The 25,007-nt window shown below is 40.5% G+C and overlaps 2 protein-coding genes and 1 long non-coding RNA gene across 3 annotated transcripts; 1 reads left to right on the forward strand and 2 right to left on the reverse strand.

Annotated features, from left to right (window-relative positions):
* Nucleotides 1-820: 820 nt before the first annotated feature.
* On the forward strand, nt 821-9,867 carry stim2a (tromal interaction molecule 2a). Its single transcript, XM_071901842.2, has 12 exons — nt 821-917; nt 3,526-3,656; nt 5,184-5,295; nt 5,427-5,538; nt 5,801-5,916; nt 6,105-6,282; nt 6,400-6,577; nt 6,758-6,919; nt 7,151-7,251; nt 7,365-7,618; nt 7,879-8,065; nt 8,228-9,867. The coding sequence occupies exons 1-12, from the start codon at nt 821-823 to the stop codon at nt 9,759-9,761; spliced, it is 3,162 nt and encodes a 1,053-aa protein (XP_071757943.2). The 3' UTR covers nt 9,762-9,867.
* Nucleotides 9,868-14,528: 4,661 nt separating this feature from the next.
* On the reverse strand, nt 14,529-17,269 carry LOC139913731 (uncharacterized). The gene is made up of 5 exons (XR_011784722.2): nt 17,160-17,269; nt 16,604-17,011; nt 15,597-15,728; nt 15,294-15,340; nt 14,529-15,117 (listed from the first exon to the last, which is right to left on the reverse strand). It is a non-coding gene; the product is annotated as an uncharacterized LOC139913731 (long non-coding RNA).
* A 2,946-nt stretch (nt 17,270-20,215) lies between these two features.
* LOC139913732 (uncharacterized) lies at nt 20,216-22,916 on the reverse strand. The gene is made up of 5 exons (XM_071901856.2): nt 22,709-22,916; nt 22,140-22,547; nt 21,047-21,175; nt 20,694-20,755; nt 20,216-20,469 (listed from the first exon to the last, which is right to left on the reverse strand). The coding sequence occupies exons 1-5, from the start codon at nt 22,743-22,745 to the stop codon at nt 20,347-20,349; spliced, it is 759 nt and encodes a 252-aa protein (XP_071757957.2). The 5' UTR covers nt 22,746-22,916; the 3' UTR covers nt 20,216-20,346.
* Between the last annotated feature and the right edge of the window lie 2,091 nt (nt 22,917-25,007).

A 25,007-nucleotide genomic window follows, 5' to 3' on the forward strand; every position in this document is an offset into this window, starting at 1 on the left:
TGTGTGTATGACAGAGAGAGAGAGAGACCGTCAATTCCAGGCAAGGACGTCACAGCTCGCCGTGTTTCCAAGACAAGGGGTGAGAGGGGGGAGAGCAGACAGCGCGTGGACAAGTTCGGAGAGCTGACTTCTCTTATGAAGACCAAAAGCTGAGACCAAACAGACTACACGGGGAACAGAGGAACGTGTTTGTACATGACTCAGGATTATATGTAGCCTATATATGCACTTTCCATTTAAACGTCTTCTAACCTGAAAAGGATATGTCCATGCGCCCTTACAACTTGTGTTCCCCAGATCTGCTCTCCATGCAACTGGGGTCGGTGTGGTTATAACATGGGATTTTCTTACTGATGGATTAATCTCAGGACATTTTATCCTGGCGTCTTTTATTAGGTCAAGTATGGATTTTTAACGGCAAAACTGTCATTTTCCTGGAATAAACGAATCAATTTTTGGAGCAATTTTTACGCACGGCCTTCCTGTGAGACAGATCTGGATCACTCTGCAGATTCTCTTTGCAAACATATCTTGGAGTTGCTTTTTTTTTTTTTAATTATTTTATGGTTTACAAAGTTTTGTCTTATAATGGAATTCAAGTTGCACACTAATCTAATCCATCTTGCCTGATTCCTCAAGTGAATCATTAGTATCACATCTCGCTTCTGGGGGTTCCGTTAATAGCAACACAGATCGCTTGACACTTTTTTCGCGCACTGACACTGGTGCGTGGCGTTAAACGGGGCTCGGTGTCTGTAGTGGCCCCATCTGTTTTGTGGATTTTCTCATCCCTGACTGACAGGTCCATCTACCCTCTGACATGTTGCCTCTCTCCCCGGTGTTGCTGCTCTTCCTCCGCGCCGCGCTCTTCGCAGCCGCGCAAGGCGTCGGGGACCTCCACGGTTTCGCCTTTCCCGGTGGGAGCGCAGGCTTCGACCCAACAGGTACGCGCCGCTGCGTGGAGCCAGCAAGAGAGAGCCAGGGATAAGAATAGGAGAGCAAGTGTTATAGCTTTACATTCAGAATGAAAGGTTGACTTGACATTTAGTCCTGGAGACCTAAACTAAACTAAACCCTAAGGGAATAGCAGAGTCTCTGCATCTAATATCATTTGAGGGCAATAGTGAATATTATATTGACTAAATCTCTGGGGATAAGCGCAGCAACGAGTCAGTCATGGCTGACAAGATATTGTTATTGTGTCAATGTGATCATTTATTAGAGGCAGGTCAAAAGACATACATAGAGTGAGCATTGGTCCTGAATGTGCAGTTTTTAGATATGGCTTCCAAACAAACTTATTTATGCTTCATCTTTGCTTTCCATTCTAATAAGAAAACAACTATAAGGTTTAATTTGGACTCCCTTATGTTAATGAGTGCCACACCTTGCCATACCCAATTGATGTCCATGAACTTGTGACATCCTTTCAAGTTGTCTTTGTGTGTGTGTGTGTGTGTGTGTGTGTGTGTGTGTGTGTGTGTGTGTGTGTGTGAATCTTGCATATGGGCCTATCTGGCTATAGCCTAATGCTGTGAAAAGAACATTTTGGGGAAAAACAATTATTTTCATTAACTTCTTCCCCCTTACATGTATTCTTTGTTTTCACATTGGTAGGCTTTGTATCACGTTTAAACATTTTGCAATACTTTCATCAATAAGGATTTTATTTTGAAAGTTTTGACCAGAAGTATGATTTATGTTTTTTTTAATCTGGCTGGCTTGACGCTGGTACAGGTTTGTGCCCCATCCAGTCCCCGACTCTTCAGCTTCAGCTCACCAGTGGAAAGGGTTAAAGTCGGGTCAAAGGTTCCACGGGGACACAGATAACGTTCACTGTCCCAGAGCCCCACTGATATTTGATAGCCCACGCAGCAGAGAAGTCTCATCACTGTTGAGAAACTCCAGCATCTGAGAAATGAGAGGTTTTAAACAACAACCAGGGGATTGATGTCAGTTCTCGGTGCTTACTGCTGGTATAAACCTATACTGGTAATGGGGATGGGCTGAGGAACATGGATACAGTCACATCTATAGATAGTAGTTCTAAAAGGTCTATCTATCAATCCACATCTTCTCATGTATCTGATCTTCTTCAGGATACTCCAGCCGACCGTTCCAACACAAACAGCTGACTGTCAAGCTGACTGTCAATTCATTGCCACTTCAAATCATTGTCTTGCAGAGAAGTGGACAGATAGCATATACAGTGTCTCTTTACAGTCAAATCACACACAGCACCAACACATGTAGGAATTGGAGAATGAATCAATTTGGCTCATTGCAGTCATTTATTATCTATTTGCATCTTTTTGCATCATCCCACACCTTTTCCAAGCACGCCTGGCGCTAATCCACACATTAGTGGCCGATTGCACTAGATCGTCTTGCATTAGCCTATACCCTTTTTGTCCTGTGCTGAATTGAATTAAGCAGAGGCCAGCTTATAGCTCCTTTTAACCTTGTGGGCTGTGAGCGGCTAGCGTTGCTGGAGCTGGCTTTGGCAATGGAGCTGACCAACAGACCTTTGACCCCCAACCCCTCCCAGGCCCCTCGGTGCACCAAACAGCTCGAGTCATCGAGAAGGAAATGGACTCTGACTCACTGAGGACATACACTATGACAGACTAGACTGATGGCAGGCCACATGTCACCTTCCCATGTATTAGACCTCCCATGTATTAGACTGAGTGACTCACATGCACTGTATAGGACACAGCGACTTGACAAAAACTTTCAATCTCTTGGGAAAGTTCAGCAGTGTTGACTAAGCTTATAGTTGTATTTCTTTGGGGATAGTGGGGCTGATAAATTTGCAGGTAAAATGTGTAACCATTGGATGGATGGAATGATGAAAAGACAGGTCAAATGTTAAATAAATTGCAGTTTTTATGTTATTATATGAGAGTGGTGGGCAGGATTATTTTTATCTTACCGAATAGTCTTGGTTTGTTGCCCAGTTTTGGGGATAGAGTAGATTGTAGAGGCATGAAACTATTTTTATTTGGATTGTTCATTTTGATAAATGTGATAATGATATTCACTGGCCCAATTCCTGACTGTGTTGGCTAAATTCCCATGTTGATTTCCTATGTTCTATTAGCTGTGGTGGCAAGCAAACTTTGATGGCCCACCATATTTTGAACAGATGAAATATGTTTCTGATCTACAATTGCAGGGAAGAGCGAATGAATGAATGTAAACCCTCCATCCCTCCTTCTCCTAGCTATGGATGCATTGTGTTACTCCTGTATGAGCAAAAATAATTACATTCACCCCATATTGAGCTGAATGATGAAAGGACATTTCCTTGTTCCTGGCCTGTCCAGACCTCTGTATGATGGTGTTTCACTTTTGGAGGAGCGATGAACATACAGAAGGAAGCAATGTTACCTTGTATCTGGCCTGTGTAGATCCATGCTGTCTCCATGCTGTTGGAGTGATATACAAAGAAAAAGTTACTCCCTCGACCAGTTGAGCTGAATAGTGATTGATGAAATGTCATTGCCTTCCTGGCCCATGTAGACCCATGCATGGTGGTGTCTCCTCCTTGTATGAGCGAGTCGGACCGCTTCAGCCTGGACGCCCTGCGGAACATCCACCAGATGATGGACGATGACCAGGATGGAGGGATTGAGGTGGAGGAGAGTGTGGAGGTAGAAAACTCGCTCCCCTTTTAACTTTTACGGCCTTTGGATAGCTGGTGTGTGTGTGCGCACGCACGTGTGTTTGTGTACATGCTTGCATGCAAGAGCGAGGCGGGGCAAAACAGGGGTACAACAACAGGTGTCCTGGCTGGTGGTCCAGTCAAATGCTTCTTAAAGGATAGCAACAGTATAATTTTTCTTTTGGCTCAGTGACAAAATTGGTTTGCACTAGTAGTTGCACTGGTGACCTTCACAATCATACTTTGACTTTATAACTCTTCTTTATGTTGTTTCCTCAGTCACGCCTCTCCTATTCTTCAGCCAGTGCTATCAAAAACAACTTGAAGAGACACACTGCTTGCCTGAGAGGTGTGATCCATCATTGTGAAAACAGAGCAGAGAAGGAATATTTCAATTATATCAAACATCACTTGTTTGCTTATGTTCACTTTCCTACTAAAAAATAAATAACCGTGTACAAAATAAATAACTGTGCTGTTGAAAACAGATCCCATAAATATTAATGTTATAAAACATGTCGATACATTCATCCTCTGCTTCTTTTTTGCTGTGCTATGATGTATTATGCCTCCCAAGCAAGCAGAATGTCTCTATAAGTTGTTGTTGTTGCCACTAGACGTAGAATGGCAGAGACTGGCATCAGGACACAACACAAACAGGATTTGTAAACTTGTCTGAAACTGTGTGTGTGGAAAGCCAGTGGTGTTTTTTTTCTACTAGGGCAAAACAATTTTGTCAATGAGCCAAAAGTAAAATTATACTGGTGCTGTCCTTTAAAAGTTTTCCATTTAGTCACGCAAACAAGCCATCAGCATGAAAGTGCAAGCATCTAAGAATATGGCTTAGTGCATGTGTGCCAAGGCATATTTATGTAGAAGTGTGCTTGTGCGTATGTGCAATTGCGCCTTTGTGGTGTTTGCATTCTGTGTTACATGTTTGGTGTGTTCACCAATTTAACATTTCCAACCCAGAGTAAATAAATGTTTTGCCCAGAGAGTTTCTAGTTGTAGTAAACCCAGAATTCCAGAATGTTGTGGCCCTCCAGAATGTAGTCCATGGATACAGTATCCCGGGGCTCGGGTTGCAGTTGCCATAGAGACGACAGGGGAGGGGCCCGGGCTCATCAGAAGACAGCCCTGAGATTCCTCTAACCATCACATGAAGACTCTGTTTACAGCCAAGGACACATTCCAAGACAGCAGCAATACTCATACACACACACACACACATCCTCTCACACTGACGTTTTACAATACACACTCATGCTCCTGCATCCATTCTAAAAAAATACATTCTCGCATTCTCATACACCCACTCCGTATTCCCAAATTGAAACATAAGTACATAACACATTGCAACACCCCAACCAATTTATTTTGGACAGTGAGGTTGAGTATGTGCTTGGCTAATGTGTGCTTGTGAACCCTAACCTTATACTTTGAAGTGAAATGGCCGAGTCTCATAAAGCCTTTATCTCTTGTCTCTTTCTTTTTCTCTCACTCTCTCTTTTTGTAGTTCATCATTGAGGACATGAAGCAGCAGCAGACCAACAAACACAGCAACCTGCACAGAGAGGACCAACACATCACTATAGAGGAGCTCTGGAGGGGATGGAAGTCATCTGAAGGTGTGTATGTGTATTTGTATATGTGTGTGTGGGTTGGTAAGTGAGTGAGTCTTTGTGTCTATATCCAAAGTATGTCACATTTCTTTCTCTCACTTTTAATTCCTAACTGTCATTTGCTCTTCCTGTGTCAGTTCATAACTGGACTCAAGATGAGGTGCTTCGCTGGCTGAAGGAGTTTGTTGAGTTGCCACAGTATGAGAGGAACTTTAAAGACTTTAAGGTCAATGGAAACACCCTCCCCAGGTGAGAATAGCCAATGAGAAACCCTCAGGGCAACACCTCCTAATAATCTAATACGTTTAAATAGGGACTAACCCTTCCTCTTCAATGAGAACACTTCTATCAAAGATTGTATCAAGATCATGTAAACAATCATATAAACACTCTCCTATCTAACATCGAATAAAGGATATTACGATAGAACACTGATTAAAAACACATCTGCACTGAAACTGTCCTGCCTACCTTCATCCAATCAGCACGAACAATGCTCATCTGTGTGCAGGATTGCAGCCAATGAGCCTTCCTTCCTGAGCGGCCAGCTGAGGGTTCAGGACCAGAGAGACAAGCAGAAGCTCAACATCAAAGCTCTGGACGTGGTGCTGTTTGGACCACCTACGCGTAAGGACACCCTGTCTTTTGACCACAAATTTAAGAGACTAACACAGTGTGTAAATGTAAATACCCATTGAAGTAAAGGCCTTAGCCTGGGATTTAGACTTACTCTATGTTGTTGAATTCCTCTGGGTCTTGAATATGTTCTTTTAGCACCCAGTCTTGTGAACATGAACTTGCATTCCCCCATCTAGGTCCTCCTCATAACTATATGAAGGACCTGCTGCTAATTGTATCGGTGGTGATGGGAGTTGGGGGCTGCTGGTTCGCCCAGGCACAAAACAAAGCCAGTAAGGTCCACATTGCCAAGATGATGAAAGACCTGGAGAGCCTGCAGAGGGCTGAACAGAGCCTCAGAGAGCTACAGGGACAGTGAGTATACAGCAGTTTACCTGTGTGTGTCTCTGTGTCTGTTTGTTTGCCACCTAAATTAATGAGTCCTCTTTTTGTGTGCGTGTGTCTGCACTAAAAACATTTCCGTTCTGTCAGACTGGAGCGAGCCCAGGAGGAGAAGCGTAACGTGGCGGAGGAGAAACAGAGCCTAGAGGAGAAGATGAGAGATGAGATCATGGGGGCGCAGGAGGAGGCCCACCGTCTGCACGAGCTGAGGCAGGGGGCTGTCAGTGAACTCAGCCGCCTCCGATATGCAGAGGAAGAGCTGGAGCAGGTAGAAACATGGCCCTAACTAAAGCACAGAAGCACTGTATCAGTCAAGTGCAAAGTAAAATATTCTATGTTTCTGTCAAACACTGAGTTTGACCCATAAATTGAGTAGAATAAAGATTTAACTACAATTAGCCATAATTCTTTTGAGGATTGATCTCTAATGTTGGTGCTGTCCCTCCAGATTCGCGGGGCACTGAAGCAGGCAGAGAAGGACATGCAGGCCAGCTGGTCTGCCTCAGAGGCCCTCCAGCTGTGGCTGCAGCTGACGCACGAGGTGGAGGTCCAGCACTACAACGTCAAGAAGCAGAGCGCTGAACTCCAGCTTGTCACCGCCAAGGAAGAGGTAATGCATGAAGAAGGCATGGATACACGAATAATCTGAATAAAGCATAAGCAGCTTTTCGTCTTCATCCTTTTATGTATCACTAATTTTTATCATTGTGAAAGTGATGATAATGGCGAGACATGTGCACTGACTGAATTGCACTGGATAAGTGAGCTACCTATCTATCTATTGACCTACTGACTGACCTACCTACCGGCCTACTGACCCACGCATCCTGTTTCCTTCCAGGCAGAGAAGATTAAGAAGAAGAGGAGTTCTGTGCTGGGGACTCTCCATGTAGCTCACAGCTCCTCTCTAGACCAGGTTGACCACAAGATCCTGGAGGCAAAGTGAGTCAAATCAATACGTATGCAGGCTTTCTTTAGGCATATGTATGCGTTTATGTAGTTGTCGCAGTAAATATGTAACACATATCTCATTTACACCTTTGTATCTCCCAAAGGAACGCCTTGTCTGACGTGACCGCCTGCCTACGGGAGCGCCTCCACCGCTGGCAGCAGATTGAGCGCCTGTGTGGCTTCCCCATCCTCAGGAACGCTGGCCTGGCTAACCTCACCACTAAGCTCTACTCAGACCCCGGTGTCGTGGGGTTGCCCAGAGTGCCCCAGCAACCCTGCTCATGCCACAGCTCGGTGCATGGATCTGTGGAGGATCTGATAGAAGACGCTGCTCCTCCAGTTAAACCACAGATGGCAGGTTAGTAACAAAAATGATGAGCTATGGTAATGACAGTTACTGTAATGACGATGATTAGCATTGCTGATCATCATTGAGAGAGAGTCATTTTGAACGCTATTTTCTTTAAATTATATTTTCTTTATCAGTATTTACTCTGGGACTGTATACATTGAAAAGTAACAGTGATATATTAGTAAGACTAATGATGCAAACAGCCAAGAGGACAAAATAATAACTGAACAATTTCACTCATTGGTTCACCTTTGGCCCTCCCCCAGTTCCACCAGTGAAGCGTTCTCCTCGGACTCGGGGTTCCACCGTATGTCGTTCTCGTCGTCCCGGGGTCATCTCTCAGCCCCCGGCCACCGTGATCTCCTCAGACCCCGACCTTCTCATCCCCATCCGAGCTCCATTCCCTTGCTTTGAGGAAGAGGAGGGGCTCTTCCTCAACCCTCAGAAGAGACAGTATGTCTCCACAGCTTTTAAAGTCCAGTGTTATGTTTCACAATCTGCTCATACTGAACTGCCTTTTTTGAATGATGCCTGTACTGATAAAACGTTCTTCCTTTGTCCCTTCCTTCCTTCCTTCCTTCCTTCCTTGCTTCCTTCCTTCTCTCTCACTGATAGAGACTCCCAGGAGATGTTCCCAGACGCAGATTATATGGCTCCATCTCCTCTTAATAGAATGTTTCCTAGCTCCTCCACCATCGACTCCTCCTCTCGAAAAATCTATCGTGATGAAATGGACCTGTACGCAGACAGCTCCATTAGAAAGCCTTCCAGTAAAGAACTAGAAGCTTCTGTTGAACCTCCGGTCCGCAAGATCTCCGTAGAAGAGCTTGAAGCTTCTGCAGATGTTGCCAGCAGGAAGATGGTGAAAGATAAAGCCTTGGATATTTCTATGGAAACTCCTGTGAAGATGTCCAAAGACGACACTGAGTCTTTTATGGAAGCTCCCACAAAGGTTTCAGTTTCAGTAGATGCTTCAGCTAGAAAAGGGCTTTGTGATGAGTTGGAAGCCTCAGCAGAGTTTGCAGCTCGGAAAATAGACAGAGACAAAATGGGGATTTTGATGGACACTGCTTCAAGGAATATATACAGAGATAGAAGTGATTTACCACTGGATGGTACAGCTAGAAAGATTCTTTGGAATGAATTAGAAACATCAACAGACATGGCAACCAGGAAGATATCGAGAGATATGATGGGGGTTTCAATGGACAGTGCCTCAAGAAAAATTATACGGGATGAGATCAAGCCTCCGTTTGACTTGATATCCAGGAAAATTACTAGGGATTCAATGGGAAAGTCTCTGGACACAGGTTCTATAAAGATATCTTGGGATAAAGGAGAATATCAACTAGATTCCTCTGTGAGAGCAATGCCAAGGGACAAAATGGTTGAGACTGTTGGAGCACCGGCAAGAAAGATATCTCGAGATGAGCTGGAGTATTCTACTGACGGTGCCTCCAGAAAGATGCTACCTAGAGAGAAAATGGAAGCAATGATAGATACCTCGTCCCGTAAGGTCTCAAGAGAGAAGCAGGAGTTTGGGTCAGAATCTTCAGCAAGTAGAAGGATATTGAGAGATGAACTCGAGATGTCTGCTGGTTCTCTTAGAGGAAGAATACCGAGAGATAAGATTGACAGTTCCATAGACACGCCAACAGGAAAAATCTCCTGGGACAGACTTGATCTTGCCATGGAACAACCCAAACAAAGGATATTGAGGGAGGAGTTTGCTGCATCTGAATCAAGTTCATCTCCAGGTCGGATTGGACAGCCGGACCTTACCATGACCTCCCTGGTGCCATTCAAACCATTATCAGAGCTTTTACCCACTGGTCCATTAAGCCAGCTTGTGTACGATGGAATCCTGGAGAAGTCCTGCACCTCAATGGCTCCAACCCCGGCCGGCCTCAGTGACCTTTCTGCCTCAATGCCCAACTTGCCCCAGAGCAGGCTGCTAGGAGAGGTGGAGCCACCTTTGCCACCACCGAGGGTCGCCAACCCATCTCCGACTGCGTCACCCCCTGAAAGTGGAGATGAGAGGAAAAAGAATAAAGAGAAGGGCAAGAAGTCCTCAAAGCTCAAGAACCTCTTTAAAAAGAAAAAAGAGTCAACTTCAGAGAGGCTTCAAAGTGGCCTTCAGAAACTCTGACAGTCAGCTGAGAATTTTTGTATTTTGTTCATTTTGTGGAACGAGGAAATATCTGGAGGTTTAGAACCTCGTTGAAGAGACCTGGAGGTGAAATTACATGAACATTTTTCAGAAGGCATCATCTTGTCTAAGGCTGGAGGTTTCCATAGTCAGTTGTGCCTGTAATTATATTGAAATGAAATGACAAAGTGAAATAAAAGAGACAAAGAAGCTATGGATGTTATCACTATGACTTTGATTTTAAAGCAGTGATGGAATCGTGATAGAGCAGGGCACACATGAATAATGTAGTCTGGACGAAATGTCAAGAAAAACATTTGGAAACCTAAGTCAATGGGATATGTAAGGTGATCAATATGAAACTCTAAATGAAGAGTTTGCTATTTTTTTTTAATATAATCTATTTTATATTTGAAGCTAAATTTAGTTTCTGTTATTAAGTCTTAAGTAGACAGGCGATAGGTACCATATACTGTATGTTTTAGATGTAGATTTCTGATGCCTTGCTTATGGTTGAAGCATTTAACAGTGTTTGAACAGAGGTTGCTCTTCTGTGTAACAGAAGCAACAAAACTCAATTTAAACCTCTAAGTGAGAAATTTACTGCAGGAAGGATGAAACATGCCCTGCTTTGAGAAAAATTCAATATAGTTTATATTATATGTATATTTTTGCCAAGTGTTATCAGTGTTTATTAAGGCTTTGTTTAATAGAGATATCATAGCTGGTTAAATAATAGCCTACAGCTGATCTTTGACTTAAATTACTTTCACTAAAAAACTTTTTGAGTGGATATAACTGTGAATGAGTGCATTTAAATGCATATTTTGTATGCTTAGTTTATTTGATTGTTATTGAGGATTTATTTTTCACTTTCATTGTTTACAGGCTTGAAGTCAGTGCCTTGAGTAGTTTCTTTAAAATCCAATCAAACAATTTAGAAATGTAATTATTAATGAATTAACTTACCTATTGAAAAGGTATTTTTCATTATGTCTTATTTCTTTCTTATTTATTTCTTTGACTCTTTCAATGTCTTGAAAGTATTTTAATAAAATGTTTTCCTTTGGAACTCCTATACAAGGACATGCACTGAATGATTATATGACAGTCAGCTGATCTTTGTTTGATGATGTACTGATAGCTGATGATGAATTTCGAAATAAATTTGGACATTGTGGTCAAATTAGGGGATGTTGTGTATTGCTTTATAGTAATGAACCTAAGTATTGCCAGCACATAAGATCTTTTAACCCTTTGTGGCACAGATCTGATCTTCTAGTGGCTGGCGAAACAAGGAGAAACCATACAGATTCTATTCCTTGTTACGCAGCCATGAAAAAGTCAGAACTGTGCCACAAAGGGGCTAAAATTTGATTTCTTTTCTTGTATGAATACAGCAAAAGATCTCTAGGAAGTCTTTTTTTGCCAGTCGTTGCTTGTGCCACCAGGGATTTGGGTTTTTTCACACAGCATGGCAGGCTGATCAGAACCCATACTGCAAGGAAATACGTGGCCATAATACACAGTTCCAACAGCTGCAGTGAATTTAAAATCAGGATACCACACTATAATTCAGTTTGGAGTGTTTGGCAGCATGAGAAAGCCTCCTGGGGGGCTCAAACCTGCTTTGATGGCCTTTTGGTGTATTACTTAACCTTTCCACTAGAGGTCAGGCGAGTTTCACCTGGAGCTATGGTTGACCGTTCAGAGACTACACCACCTCCTTCTCTCCACTCTCCTGTGTTTGACCCAGCAAATGGAGAAGGTGTAACCCGAGATAACCTTGGCCTCTTCAAGTTCAATATGCAAGGTTGTAACAAACAATTTCATTTTCCTTTAAGTTGTAAGATACAACATAAATATTGTTAGAAAATCATTTTCAAAAAACATTGTTACAAGTAATGCCATGAGACTGAAAAAACAAACAATATTTATTCCTACAAAATGAAAGCTACAGAGTGAGGCTATGGACATTAAAATTAAAATTCCTTATAGTACTTTTATATTTGTTCTTTCTCCAGTATTACTTTCAAGTAGTCAAAGACCAGCGGCAGACCGTGCAGCAGTGCGACAGATAGAAAGAAACAGCTGTGGTGGTTAATATGCAGATATTATTTCGGACACTCACATTTTCCAATTTTAAAACACATGTAAACACATTTAAACTTGGAAAAACTCACATCACAATTATCAGAAAACTGACTGAGATACTGAGGCATGTAAACACCTTACACTGTTTTTGCGGTCGGTGTGAGTTATACTCCAGAATATATTCATGTATACAGGATGTTTGTGTTTTGGAATATCATGATGCATTATGTGCAGCTTATCTTAAATACGACCTTTACTGACATTGGTATCCGGAATAATCTGCGCATGTAATCGCACTCTGTCTACGCGGCGCACTAACACAAACTCATTAAACTGAGTGGATGGGGGCTTGAAATCTCTGTACAACACACAAAGATATGATCTGGTCACTAAAATAAGCTCTACTCAGAAATATACCGGAAATCCACAGTAGCATGCTGTAGTTGTGGTTTCTGCAGCGCTGCTAAATTCTACCCCGTGGTGGGCTTTACTGCGCTTTAACACCATACCACTCTACTGCTCATCTACATTTCAACAGTAATATACTCCAAAATGAGATAGCCACCATTTGAAAAATTCAACATCTACTCTGACAGAGTGATTACATGAAAGTAAAAGTCATTGTTGAATATTGCTATTAATTTATCAGTTATCTTGAGCCATTTACATACAAAAGTTTAGAGGAATTTTAGAGGATGTTATTGTGTGTTTTTTAAACATTGAGAAATGAACATTCGGGAACTTTTTTTTTTTCGAAAATTGAAGAAAAAAAAAAAGGCCAGTCCTGTCCCCTGTGTCTTTGATGTCCTGTTCTGACCTCTTTATGGATATGCAGAGGGCTATATTTGACGGTGCGTGTGTGTGGGTGTGTCTTTTTTTCTCTTTGACTCCGAAGTATGCGCTGTTTTTCTCGACATCTAAGTGCGTGCATGTTGAGCTCTGCGAGGGGCCGTATGGGAGTGTGGGTTTCCTGTGTACCTCAGTGATCAACATGATGCGGTTGAGGTTAACTTCAAGATCGGTGGTAGCAAAGCACATCCATTGTTCTTATGTAGGGCAGGTGCTGGACGGAACAGGAGTCCAATTAATCCGCCAAAAGCAGTCTGCACACTGCAAGGCTCCCTGCAATTCTTTTTTAATGAAGAGCCACTGCGCTCGAAACATCACTTCTCTGGTACATTAAAGATAATTGAAGGGAGCCTCGCAGTGTGAGGTTAACTTCAAGCACGTCATCGTCACCTCTGTATTTTGCTGTAACTTCTTGGAAACTAGGGAGGGGGGGACTTCTTAAATGAGCTAAGAAAGTAATTTAAACCATAGCGGTCTTGGCTTTTGCGTGATATTTCTCTGAAACACCTTCATCATTTTCAGTGTAATTCTCTGTAGCAGAATCAGCTCAAAATGGACTCTATTGTATGAGGTCAACAGAAGTGATACTTGGAATTGAATCAAAACTACATTGGTGAAATGCTGATGAAATAGCAATAGTAGACTCAGCTCTTGAACCACACTGTATTCTCCAGGTGACATTTTCTAGTTACAGTAGAGATTGATGGTGAACTTGAGATAAAGATAGGAAACTACATGAAAACATTTAACAATCATCTCTACCATTAAAAAAGATCAGATTTCAATCAAAAAATTCTTAGAAAGTGAACCTGCAGCAGATTGTAATCACAGCAACTACAAACAGACTTTCTATCTAGAGGTTTCTGTACAACAGACCAATTTTTAAATTGTTCTTTAAGCTGTGGAGGGAAACAAACCACCTAAAATGCATCATGAAGGTAAGAACAAGAATGAATTCATATGCACTGTGGTTGATGCCATTACAAGTGTGGATAATTTCAAGTAATTCGCAGAAAAATACAATGGCAAGACATCTGAGGGCTGTTGTCTTATATAATCAGGCAGTAAGGCACAGATTGATCTGTCGTCCCAGTGTGGCCACTCTTCTATCAAATGGTGATAGTCAATAAAGTCACTGTGTTTTTTTTCTTTGTTGAAAAGGCATGCTGTGGGTCCTTCTGATGCTGCTGCTCAGAAATGTAACTGCCCTATATTTGATGTTGAAGCGTACCACAGAGCCTCATGTGCTCTGGGGTGGCACACTATCTTTAACTTCTAAGTCCCGCTCTCAGTTTCAGATTCAGCGGAGTATAACTGACAGGATATACCGACCACACTCAAAATGTGGACTGCTTTTTAACTAAAACTAAAATCAGATTAGCTGTATGCACTGTTAATCATTACGCTGTTAATAAGAATTCAAGGGAATACTGTTAAGGACTGTTTTGCAAACAAACTATGATGTATATAAAATGCATTCGATTCAGCGCAATCAAACTTTATTTGAAATTAAACAAAATCCCAAAGAGTACAAGTATACATGAAATGGCATAAGTAAAATAAGCTGTTAGACATTGCACACCTAACCAGTGTGCCCACCAATTATTAACTCCAAGGTTATTAGTTATTATGAGCATGAGGTTAAAAAGAATACATTTCAGCAAGCAAGTGCATGCTTTCAAAATGTAATGACACTGATAGGTAAGTAAGAAGCTAATTAATAGATAGTGATTCTAATAATATATTTCATATTTATTCCATATATAATACAGTGACAGTGATTGCTGTTAAATGTAAGCATTAACATTGAAAATATGAGCTGTAAGTAAATGGAACACTGTAAAAAGTGGTGACAAAATGAAAAATCTTCATGGCCTGAGAGATGTTTTCTTGATATGTCAGAATTGTAATTACGTAAGAAAGATACCAACTGACATCCTGCTAGTAGCTACTGATCTAAGCATGAGACTCTTCCTCTCCCTTCCCCAGTACACCCTGCTAGTGCTGATGGCCACATGAATACTGAAGTCAGTGCTCTGGACCGGATATTCAACTCAACAACACAACACATCTTCGTCCTCAGAGATAAAGATAATGTTAGAGGGAAAGAGTTCAGAGTCAACTCTTCTCAGCAGCATCATTGCTGTGTTTATTATCAGAAAAAAACTGAAATTGTATTATATATATATTCATCAGTGACCATCATCAGTCAGATCAGTGTGTGTGAGTTTTTGTGTGTGTGAGAGAGAGAGAGAGAGAGAGTGAGGCCAGCCTGGCACATTTCAGTGGGCACAACCTGGCCGTAGAAACAGACTGAATAGGTGCTGAAGTCAGAGCTCGGGGCTTTCTTCTTCTTTGGTCTCTGTGATGCCTGACGGATATCCAACGCAGCATAACACACTCCATCTTCATCCTAAGAGACAATTTGACATTTGTAATTTACAATCGTGATTATGTAATGTAATGACCAACTAAATACAATAATTTATTGTTGCACTATTAAACACTTTTCTTTGAATGGTCATCACACATTCTATACACATGTACATAACTGCCCAAATAAAGTAATGGCCGTGGTAAATGCGTTACCTGATTCCCTCTCTTTTGACCTCCGGTATCATGTCTTTTCTGATGATCTTGAATGAATGAATACAGCATCATTAGACCACAGCCCGCAACGGTACACAATACATTAAAGGAAGAGTACTGATCTGAGATCAGTTTTATTCTTCAGTGATTATATGTGAAAATGTTCAGAGAAAATATTTCATGTGTATTTCATTACTGAAAAGAATGTAAGCTAAAAAAGAAAACAGACAAAATATGCGCATTGCCAAAGCACATGAATGAATGTGAGAATATAGAATAAGTGTGAGATATACTGTAGCTTACCTGTTTTCTGGCAGAGGTGGTAAACCAAAACAGAGGAGAGGAGGGAGAAGAAAGCAGCAAAGGAAGGACACACAGTGAACAGCAGCATCCAGCACAGTCCACAGTCTTGGAAAGGCTCAGAGTCACTGGAGTCTGGATCAAACATAAAGTTACGTGTATCAAATCTCTGAGTTTGACTGCAGTCACATAAAAATGTCAACTCCGTTTTTGATTTTCTTACTTGAATTGAAAGTTTGCATGTATATGGTCATGTGTGTGATTTGTTAGCCATGAAACCCATGGATTTCCAAAATACATGGATGCCAATCTTAAAATAAGACTTTTTTTTTATTCATGAGCAGAGGACTTTTGATCTGAGGTTTAATAACTTGAGTTTACATTGCTCACTATGATAGTTGATATTCTGGGTGCACTATCGATCTCGCCTCTCTGATGGACTTGTTCCAGCCCGGGACTCCTTACAATTTTCTTTAGAGTAAACAAACAAGTATAATCATTATCCTCTTTTAAATAACTTCTTCATCCGTGTTTCAGGTTATTCCTGCGATAGTTGCAATGTGGAACGTTTTTCCATGTAGAAGCCTGTTTTCTGAGGTCCCGCACACAAAGTTATCCTCCAAGTCTATTATGCACAAGAAAATAGAAATGGAAAATCTTGGGTGCACATTTATGATGATCCACTTCACTTCAGATCTAAGAGGTCTCTCGTTTGGCAGGGATCATTTGTAAATCATTTGTGTGTATGATTCCAGACTGTTTTGGGTTTTGTTTTTGTTTTTGTTTTTTTACACTGGATTTGAACTCAGGACCTTCGAATAGGAGGCTGTGATGTAGCACATTTTCACATACATATTGTAATAGCAACACTGGTGGACTTAGCATCAAGGTGGCTCACCAACTCCATCATTAATATAGGGAGCCCATTTTTCTACAGTGTAGTGATTAGTTAATAAAATGGTAAAATTCACTGCATAAAGCATGAAGTGTACCCAGAGCAGAATACTTACTGAATAGGATCCTTGTGGTGACATTTCCATATTTGTAAATAATTGTTTGAGTAATTTTCTCCTTTTCGTTCATCTTGGTCTCTTCAGTTCCACAGTAGTAGAGGCCCAGGTCAGAAACACTGATATTCTTGATCTTTAGGTCATAGGATTCAGTGGATTGGTTCTTCACAAAATTAAAGCGAGGGAAATTATTCTGACTTGTTGGAAATCTACTGGTGACCATCTGTGAATGATGCATTGTTCTCAGAACAAGAGAGGGCTGGTTCTCATGAGAACAGTTCCTGAACCACACTATGTAAACTCCAGTTGAGAATTTGCAGTCACAGTAGAGAGTGATGTTGTCTCCTGGTCTGACTGTCAGCTCTAACTCTGATCCAGAGATCCCATCCCGACTAGAGAAAACAGCTCCTGGAATACAAAAGCAATCATGAAAGCAGAGTGAAATGTGAACAGTATTGCAGCGCTCAACATTACAGTAAATACAAGTTACTGCTCAACACAACAACAATGTGTAGGTATGAATTCATTGTCTTATATAACTGTGCCAAAATATTACCTAAGAGAACGGTCAGAAAAATATGCAGCCTGTCCATGAGTGATGATGATCTGGAGTTGAGAGGCAGCGACACAGGTCTTCTTCACATGCCATGTGTGATGAGCACAGACTTTTCCATTAAAGGACATGCAAGCGATGATTGGCTGAATGGAACATTTTCATCTGTGGTTCTTTTCTCTGTGTGTGATGCTAAGTGATGGGCTGGGCATTGATGTAAAGATTTCAAACAAATGTTATCGGAAGACACTTGAAGATAAGAGCAAACAAAGAAACCAAAACCCAACCCCTACCTCCAACTTGGTGCTACATTTTCCACTGATTGGAGCCCTACGATGCTTAGTTCTTTTTCTAGGCTATACAATGCATTTAGTCAAGTCCATCATAGACAAAAAAAGAGAAAAGGTTTATATGGATGCTCTGCCGTGTATAAACCAGGAGTAGACAACCTTATAACTTCCAATTAGTCCATTTGTACAATGTACAATGTAGAGGAGCATCATGTTCTGAGATCCAGAGAAGATTTCACAGATATACAGTACACCTTAAACTCTCAATGTAACTTCACTCTCCAGCCTTTTGCCATTTTGAAAGATTCAACAGTACAAGTTCAGCAGTTGTCCTAATAATTAGGAAAAGATTGAGTGACATATGGGTATAGTAGTTTTGCAACCTATGATATCAGATTCAGAAGAATATATAATTAATCAAATTTACAAAAGGGAGAAATTTATCACTAGAGGGAGCAAAAATCTATAAAATCTGCAAAAACACCAAATTGATCTTATACAGTATAAATTCTGATAAATGAAAATGTCTGTATGAAGAGTGTTTTTTTTTGGACAACATGACAGTAGTTGTAAAATATTAGGTTGCTAATGAGAGCTACAAAAATCATGATGCATTATCTCATGTACGGTAAGAGGAGAACATATTTTATTTTCATTTGAAGGATTGCATGCTTCTCTATGGATTAAGACAATTCTGTGACCCTTGGGCAGATGAAACTATTTCAAAAGCCATGGGATAAACTTAGAAATACATTTGTGATTTTTCTTAGTTCACTTTGGAGATACAAGGCTTTCACCTGACAGCAATGATATGAAAAGCATTGCACCCTGGTCTATGCTATCAAACTCTCTGATAGCACATATCACCTCAGAGGATAGCTGCCTGAGGTGGTGAGATGATAGAAACAGTGCCTGTGGTGCCAAAGCTCTATGTTGATAACAACCAAAATACTCATTCCTTTTCGAGGGGACCTAAACATACTGCAATATCATTGATACAGCGTGTGTACGTGCATGTGTGAGCATGCACATGCATGTGTTGGTGTGCCTTTTTGTGGTGTGATCTGTTCTGCAAACACAGATGCTCTGTTGTCTACAAAAAAAAATCACTCACACTCGCCACATATGCACTGCTCAGTGAGACAGAGGTTTGGTGTGCTTGAATGAAAACCAAACAAGCCTTGGATGAAGAAAACGTGATTCAAGTCTCTGTTTTATTCTGGTAAGAGCAATAAGATATGTTCATAATACAACAGAATGGGGTCTATTACTCAAGTCAACAGGTGTGAGTGTCTTGCTTTCAGACCGGTCTTAGTCTTCACACACTGACACACTTCCTTACTGACAAGATCATCTCCTTTGTGAGGTTGACAATCATCAGTCCATGCACTAGCTGTTTTTTATTCAGATTGTATTTTCATGTAAGGATATCAAACTTTAGAAATAATGGTGTGGCACTGATTTGTATGTACCTTTAAAATTAATTTGGATGATTTATCATGTGCTAACATCCACTGTGAATGATACCAACCAATTTTCTGGCTAAGATCTAAACTGAGTCCTGTAATTTAAACTATATTTGTTTGTCTTCAGGTGCTGTCGCCTCCACTCAGAATAGGATCTCTATAGCAGAGGTGGAGCTGAGACAATCGAGATGACTAAGTGCTCTAAACTGTGACTGCAGATGGGCAGGAGTGTAAAAAATATTTAAATGCTTCCATATTGTTATTTCCACTTAGGACCATTACAGAGCATTTCGTCCTCATTATGCTAAACAGTCTAGAATTGAATGAATTACTGATTAATGTCTGTAGCCAACCTTGGTTTATATATCTGTGGTAAATGTTCTGACTTAATAATAATAACTCTTTTAAGAAATGGCTGTTACCAGTCAAGTGAAGGTTTATAAAAATGGGTTGTAGTCATAATTATTATTAGATGTTCCAAACTTCTAAGGAGCTGCATTATCTAACTAAGTCCATCAAGACTTTTCATGGTTTTGTGCTGATACAAATATAATTTCATGATCAACAGTATCGAAAGCAGAGCTAAGATCAAGTCCTGCTCAATCTCAGTGCTGCCTTCTAAAATTCTTATCAAGCGTCTCACAGATTTTGTGGGAATCAGAGACACAGCTCTTACATAGATTGCATCCTGTCTTATAGACAAACATTTTTCTGTTACCATGGGAGGCTCTGCCTTGTCTTTAGCGCTTCTCAATTGTGGTGTTCCCCAAGGCTCTGTTCTGGGTCCTCTATTATTTTCTCCGTATATGCTCCCACTTAGTCACATAAATTTGAGGTCATCGTGGTTGGTCATCTAAAGGATACTCCAAAAATTATTGAATCCCTTGGTGATCTTTCTAGAAGCATAACACCTTCTGCCAAAAACATAGGACTCAATTGTGGTGTTCCCCAGAGCTCTATTCTGGATCTATTATTTTCTCTGTATATGCTCCCACTTGGTCACACAATTAGGAATCATAGCACCTCTTTCCACTGTTATGCTGACGACACTCAGCTTTATTTACCGGTTAACCCTACCAAAACTATTGGGCTTCATTCACTTAAAGACTGTCTAGCTGACATTAAGTTCTGGATGTTCAGCTAAATGATAGTAAATTTGAGGTCATTGTGTTTGGTCATCCAAAGGACACTCTAAAGATTATTGAATCCCTAGGTGATCAAGCGTAAAGCCTTCTGCCAAAAATTGTAATGCCAATAAATGAAATAAACTGAAGTCTTAAAATTTTATTTCAAAACAGTCACAGCAAGAGTTTAGAAAAATGGTACAACCTGCTGGAGGGGTGCGGGGGTGGGGGAGGGGGGTTATACAATATGAAGTTAGTGTCTTTTATATTTATTATTTTATCTAATTACTGACAATAATTTTCTGCCCCTTTACATCCTAGTGGTATTGATGGCAGAATAGGTGCTGAAGTCAGAGCTCGGGGCTTTCTTCTTCTTTGGTCTCTGTGATGCCTGACGGATATCCAATGCAGCATAACACACTCCATCTTCATCCTAAGAGACAATTTGACATTTGTAATTTAGAATCATGATTATGTAGGATACTATGATTTGCTATTGAACTATTAAACACTTTTCTTTGAATGGGCCTCAGTCATCACACACTCTATACACTCGTACGTAACTGCCCAAATAAAGAAATGGCCACAGTAAATGAGAGATAAAACAACATGCCTACTAATACACATGAAGACTGATAAAAGCTAACTGTTGGTTACCTGATTCCCGCTTGTTTGACCTCCGGTGTCAAGTCTTTTCTGATGATCTTGAGGTTCTTTAGCTGCAGAAATGAATACAGCATCATTAGACCAGAGCCCGCAACAATACACAGTACTTTAAAAGTAGAGTACTGATCTGAGACCAGTTTTATTCTTCAGTAGAAAATTAACATGGAAATTAACATCTCTTAACATGAAAATGCTGAGAGAAAATATTTCATCTCAGATTACTGAAAAAATGTAAGCTAAAAAAAAAAAAAAAAATAGAGAAGATATGCATATTACCAAAGCGCAAATATGAATGGGAGAATGGGAGCTCTAAGTGAATAAGTGTGAGATATACTGTAGCTTACCTGTTTTCTGGCAGAGGTGGTAAACCAAAACAGAGAGGAGGGAGGAAAGAGCAGCAGAGGCCGGACACACAGTGAACAGCAGCCTCCAGCACAGTCCACAGTCTTGGGAAGGCTCAGAGTCACTGGAGTCTGGATCATATATAAAGTTATGTGTATTAAATTTCTGAGCTTTGTTTGACTGCAGTCACTTAAAAATGTTTTTCATTTTCTGACTTGAATTGAATTTTTTTGTGAATATGGTCAAGTGTGATGATGTGTTAGCCATGAAACCCATGAATTTCCAAATTACATGGATGCCAATTTTAAAATAAGACTTTTTTTTATTCACGAGCAGAGGACTTTGTGGTCTGAGGTTTAATAACTTCAGTTTGCATTGCTCACTATGGTGTGATAGTATCTATTATTATTCTTTATATTATATATGATATTCTGGGTGCACTATTGATCTCGCCTCTCTGATTTATTTATTTATATAGCACTTATTTAAACATGGTCACAAAGTGCTTCTGACGGACTTGTTCCAGCCTGGCACCCCTTTTACAGTTTTCTTTAGAGTAAACAAAAAAGTATGATCATTATCCTCTTTTAAATAACTTCTTCAACAGTGTTTCAGGTTATTCCTGTGATAGATACAATGTGGAACCTTTTTCCATGTAGAAGCCTGTTTTCTGAGGTCCCGCATGCAAAGTTATCCCCCAAGTCTTTTATGCACAAGAAAATAGAAATGGAAAATCTTGGGTGCACATGTATGATGATCCACTTCACTTCAGATCTAAGCGGTCTCTCATTTGGCAGGGATCATTTGTAACTACTGTTGTTATAGTATGACTCCAGCCTTTTTTTAAACTCTGGATTTGACCTCAGGAACTTCTAATCATGCAATTGATTTCAGCCACATAGGAGGCTGTGATGTAGCACATTTTCACATACATATTGTAACAGCAATACTGGAGGACTTAGCATCATGGCTCATCAACTCCATCATTAATATAGAGAGCCCATTTTTCTACAACGTAGTGATTAGTTAGTCAAATGGTCAAATTCACTGCATAAATCATTAACACATAAAATGGACCAAGGCCAGAATACTTACTGAATAGGATCCTTGTGGTGACATTTCCATATTTGTAAATAATTGTTTGAGTAATTTTCTCCTTTTCGTTCATCTTGGTCTCTTCAGTTCCACAGTAGTAGAGGCCCAGGTCAGAAACACTGATATTCTTGATCTTTAGGTCATAGGATTCAGTGGATTGGTTCTTCACAAAATTAAAGCGAGGGAAATTATTCTGACTTTTTGGAAATCTACTGGTGACCATCTGTGAATGATGCATTGTTCTCAGAACAAGAGAGGGCTGGTTCTCATGAGAACAGTTCCTGAACCACACTATGTAAACTCCAGTTGAGAATTTGCAGTCACAGTAGAGAGTGATGTTGTCTCCTGGTCTGACTGTCAGCTCTAACTCTGATCCAGAGATCCCATCCCGACTAGAGAAAACAGCTCCTGGAATACAGAAGCAATCATGAAAGCAGAGTGAAATTAATATTAGTATTGCAGTAAATAGAGGTACTGCTCAAAACAACAACAATGTGTAGGTATGAATTCATTGTCAGTAGAACATAGCAATTAAAACTTGATCTTATATAACTGTGCCAAAAGATTACCTAAGAGAACACTCAGAAAAATATGCAGCCTGTCCATGAGTGATGATGATCTGGAGTTGAGAAACAGCGACACAGGTCTTCTTCACATGCCATGTGTAATGAGCACAGACTTTTCCATTAAAGGACATGCAAACGATGATTGGCTAGTTGAATGGAACATTTTCCATCTGTGGTTCTTTTCTCTGTGTGTGACCTTTGATGTAAAGATTTCAAACAAATGTCACTGGAAGACACTTGAAGATACGTGCAAACAAAGAAACCAAAACCCAACCCCTACCTCCAACTTGGTGCTACATTTTCCACTGATTGGAGCCCTACAATACCTCGTACTTTTGTGGGCTGTACAATGCATTTAGTCAAGTCCCTTATAGACAAAAAAAAGAAGCTTTTTTGGATGCTCTGATGCCTATAAACCAGGAGTAGACAACCTACCAATTAATCCATAGGGTTGGGATCAAAGCATGTTTGTACAATGTAGATTAACATCATTTTCTGAGATCCTGAGAGAAGATTTCACAGATATACACTACACTTTAATCTCTCACTGTAATTTCACTCTCCAGCCTTTTGACATTTTGAAAGATGCAACAGCACTATAGTTCAGCAGCTGTGATACATTGGTATAATGGCTATAATATCAGATTGAGAAGAGTAATTAATCAAATTTACAAAAGGGAGAAATTAACCACTAGAGGGAGCAACAATCTATGATTTTCTGGAGACACCAATGATCATATACAATATATATACAGATCATATACAGTATAAACTGATAAATGAGACTGTCTGAATGAGGAGTGTTTTTTGACCTGCCAGTAGTTGTAAAATAATGGGTTGATCATGAGAACTACAAAAATCATGATGCATTATCCAATCTAAAGTAAGAGGAGAGCATATCGCTGTTGTCATATGAAAACCTTATAACTCCAATTTGGTGATTTTCATGGATTAAGACAATGCTGTGACCCTTGGGCAGATGAAACCATTTCAAAAACCATGGGATGAACTCAGAAATACATTGTTGTCAAGCTAAAACCAAGGCTGTTTTTCGTAGTTCCTGAAAAGTTGGCACTTTGGAGATACAAGGCTTTCACTGACAGCAATGATATGAAAAGCATTGCACCCTGGTCTATGCTATCAAACTCTCTGATAGCACATATCACCTCAGAGGATAGCTGCCTGAGGTGGTGAGATGATAGAAACAATGCCTGTGGTGCCAAAGCTCTATGTTGATAAATTGCTTCAACAACCAAAATACTCATTCCTTTTCAAGGGGACCTAAACATACTGTGATATCATTGATACAGCGTGTGTATGTGCATGTGTGAGTATGCACATGCATGTGTTGGTGTGCCTTTTTGTGGTGTGATCTGTTCTGCAAACACTGACACTTTGTTGTTTTAAAAAAACAAACACTCACTCTCTACTTGCCAGATATACACTGTTCAGTGAGACACAGAGGTTTGGTGTGTTTGATTGAAAACCAAACATGCTTTGATGAGGAAAATGTGATTTCTTTCTGTTTATTCTGGTAAGAGCACTAAGATATGTTCATAATACAACATAACAGCATCTTTTGCTCAGTTCAAGAGGTGTGAATGTCTTGCTTTCAGGCCGGTCTTCACTCTGACTCTCACTTCCTTACTGACAAGATCATCTTCTTTGTGAGGTCAACAATACTCCATGCACTAGCTGTTTTTCATTCAGGTTGTATTGTCATGTAAGCATATCAAGATTTTTAGGTAGTGGCAGTGGGTACAAACGATAGACCTTTTGAGAAAAGTGATACTAGGGGTCCCGTGAGATTCTTACTTGATAGGTTAATCACAGGGGTCTCTGTTGCGGTCCTCTCGGGTGTTGAACGGTGACAGGACGAGACTTCGCTCCCTTCCTCTAAAAAAAGCAGCTCTCTGGGCAGATGCTGAGAGCGAGGAGGATGTAGAACCAGCTAGGAGCCGAGGCTCCTCTCTCCACGAAGTCGTCCTCCCTGGAACATGTGCAGTCAGTGGATGAATTATCCTGGAAGCGAACGTGTCCCCTCGGCCCGTTGAGATGAGCTCCTGGGGTTTAACCAGTGGTACACTGCGTTATTCTCGTAGTCCCGTAAATCACGCTGGAATTTCTTGAATTTCTTGGCCTTGATCTATTCCCTTAATTTATCTATTGAATGCAAAGTCGTTTTCAATTTGGCTTGGTAGTCTTCCAGTATGGGTTTGTCTTTCACCATATTTAATCTGGATCTACTATTAATATAATTACTATTAAAGTCGAGATGAAACGGCATTTCGAGAGTATCTAA

The sequence above is a fragment of the Centroberyx gerrardi genome, chromosome 3, assembly GCF_048128805.1.
Source record: "Centroberyx gerrardi isolate f3 chromosome 3, fCenGer3.hap1.cur.20231027, whole genome shotgun sequence".
NCBI lineage: Eukaryota > Metazoa > Chordata > Actinopteri > Beryciformes > Berycidae > Centroberyx > Centroberyx gerrardi.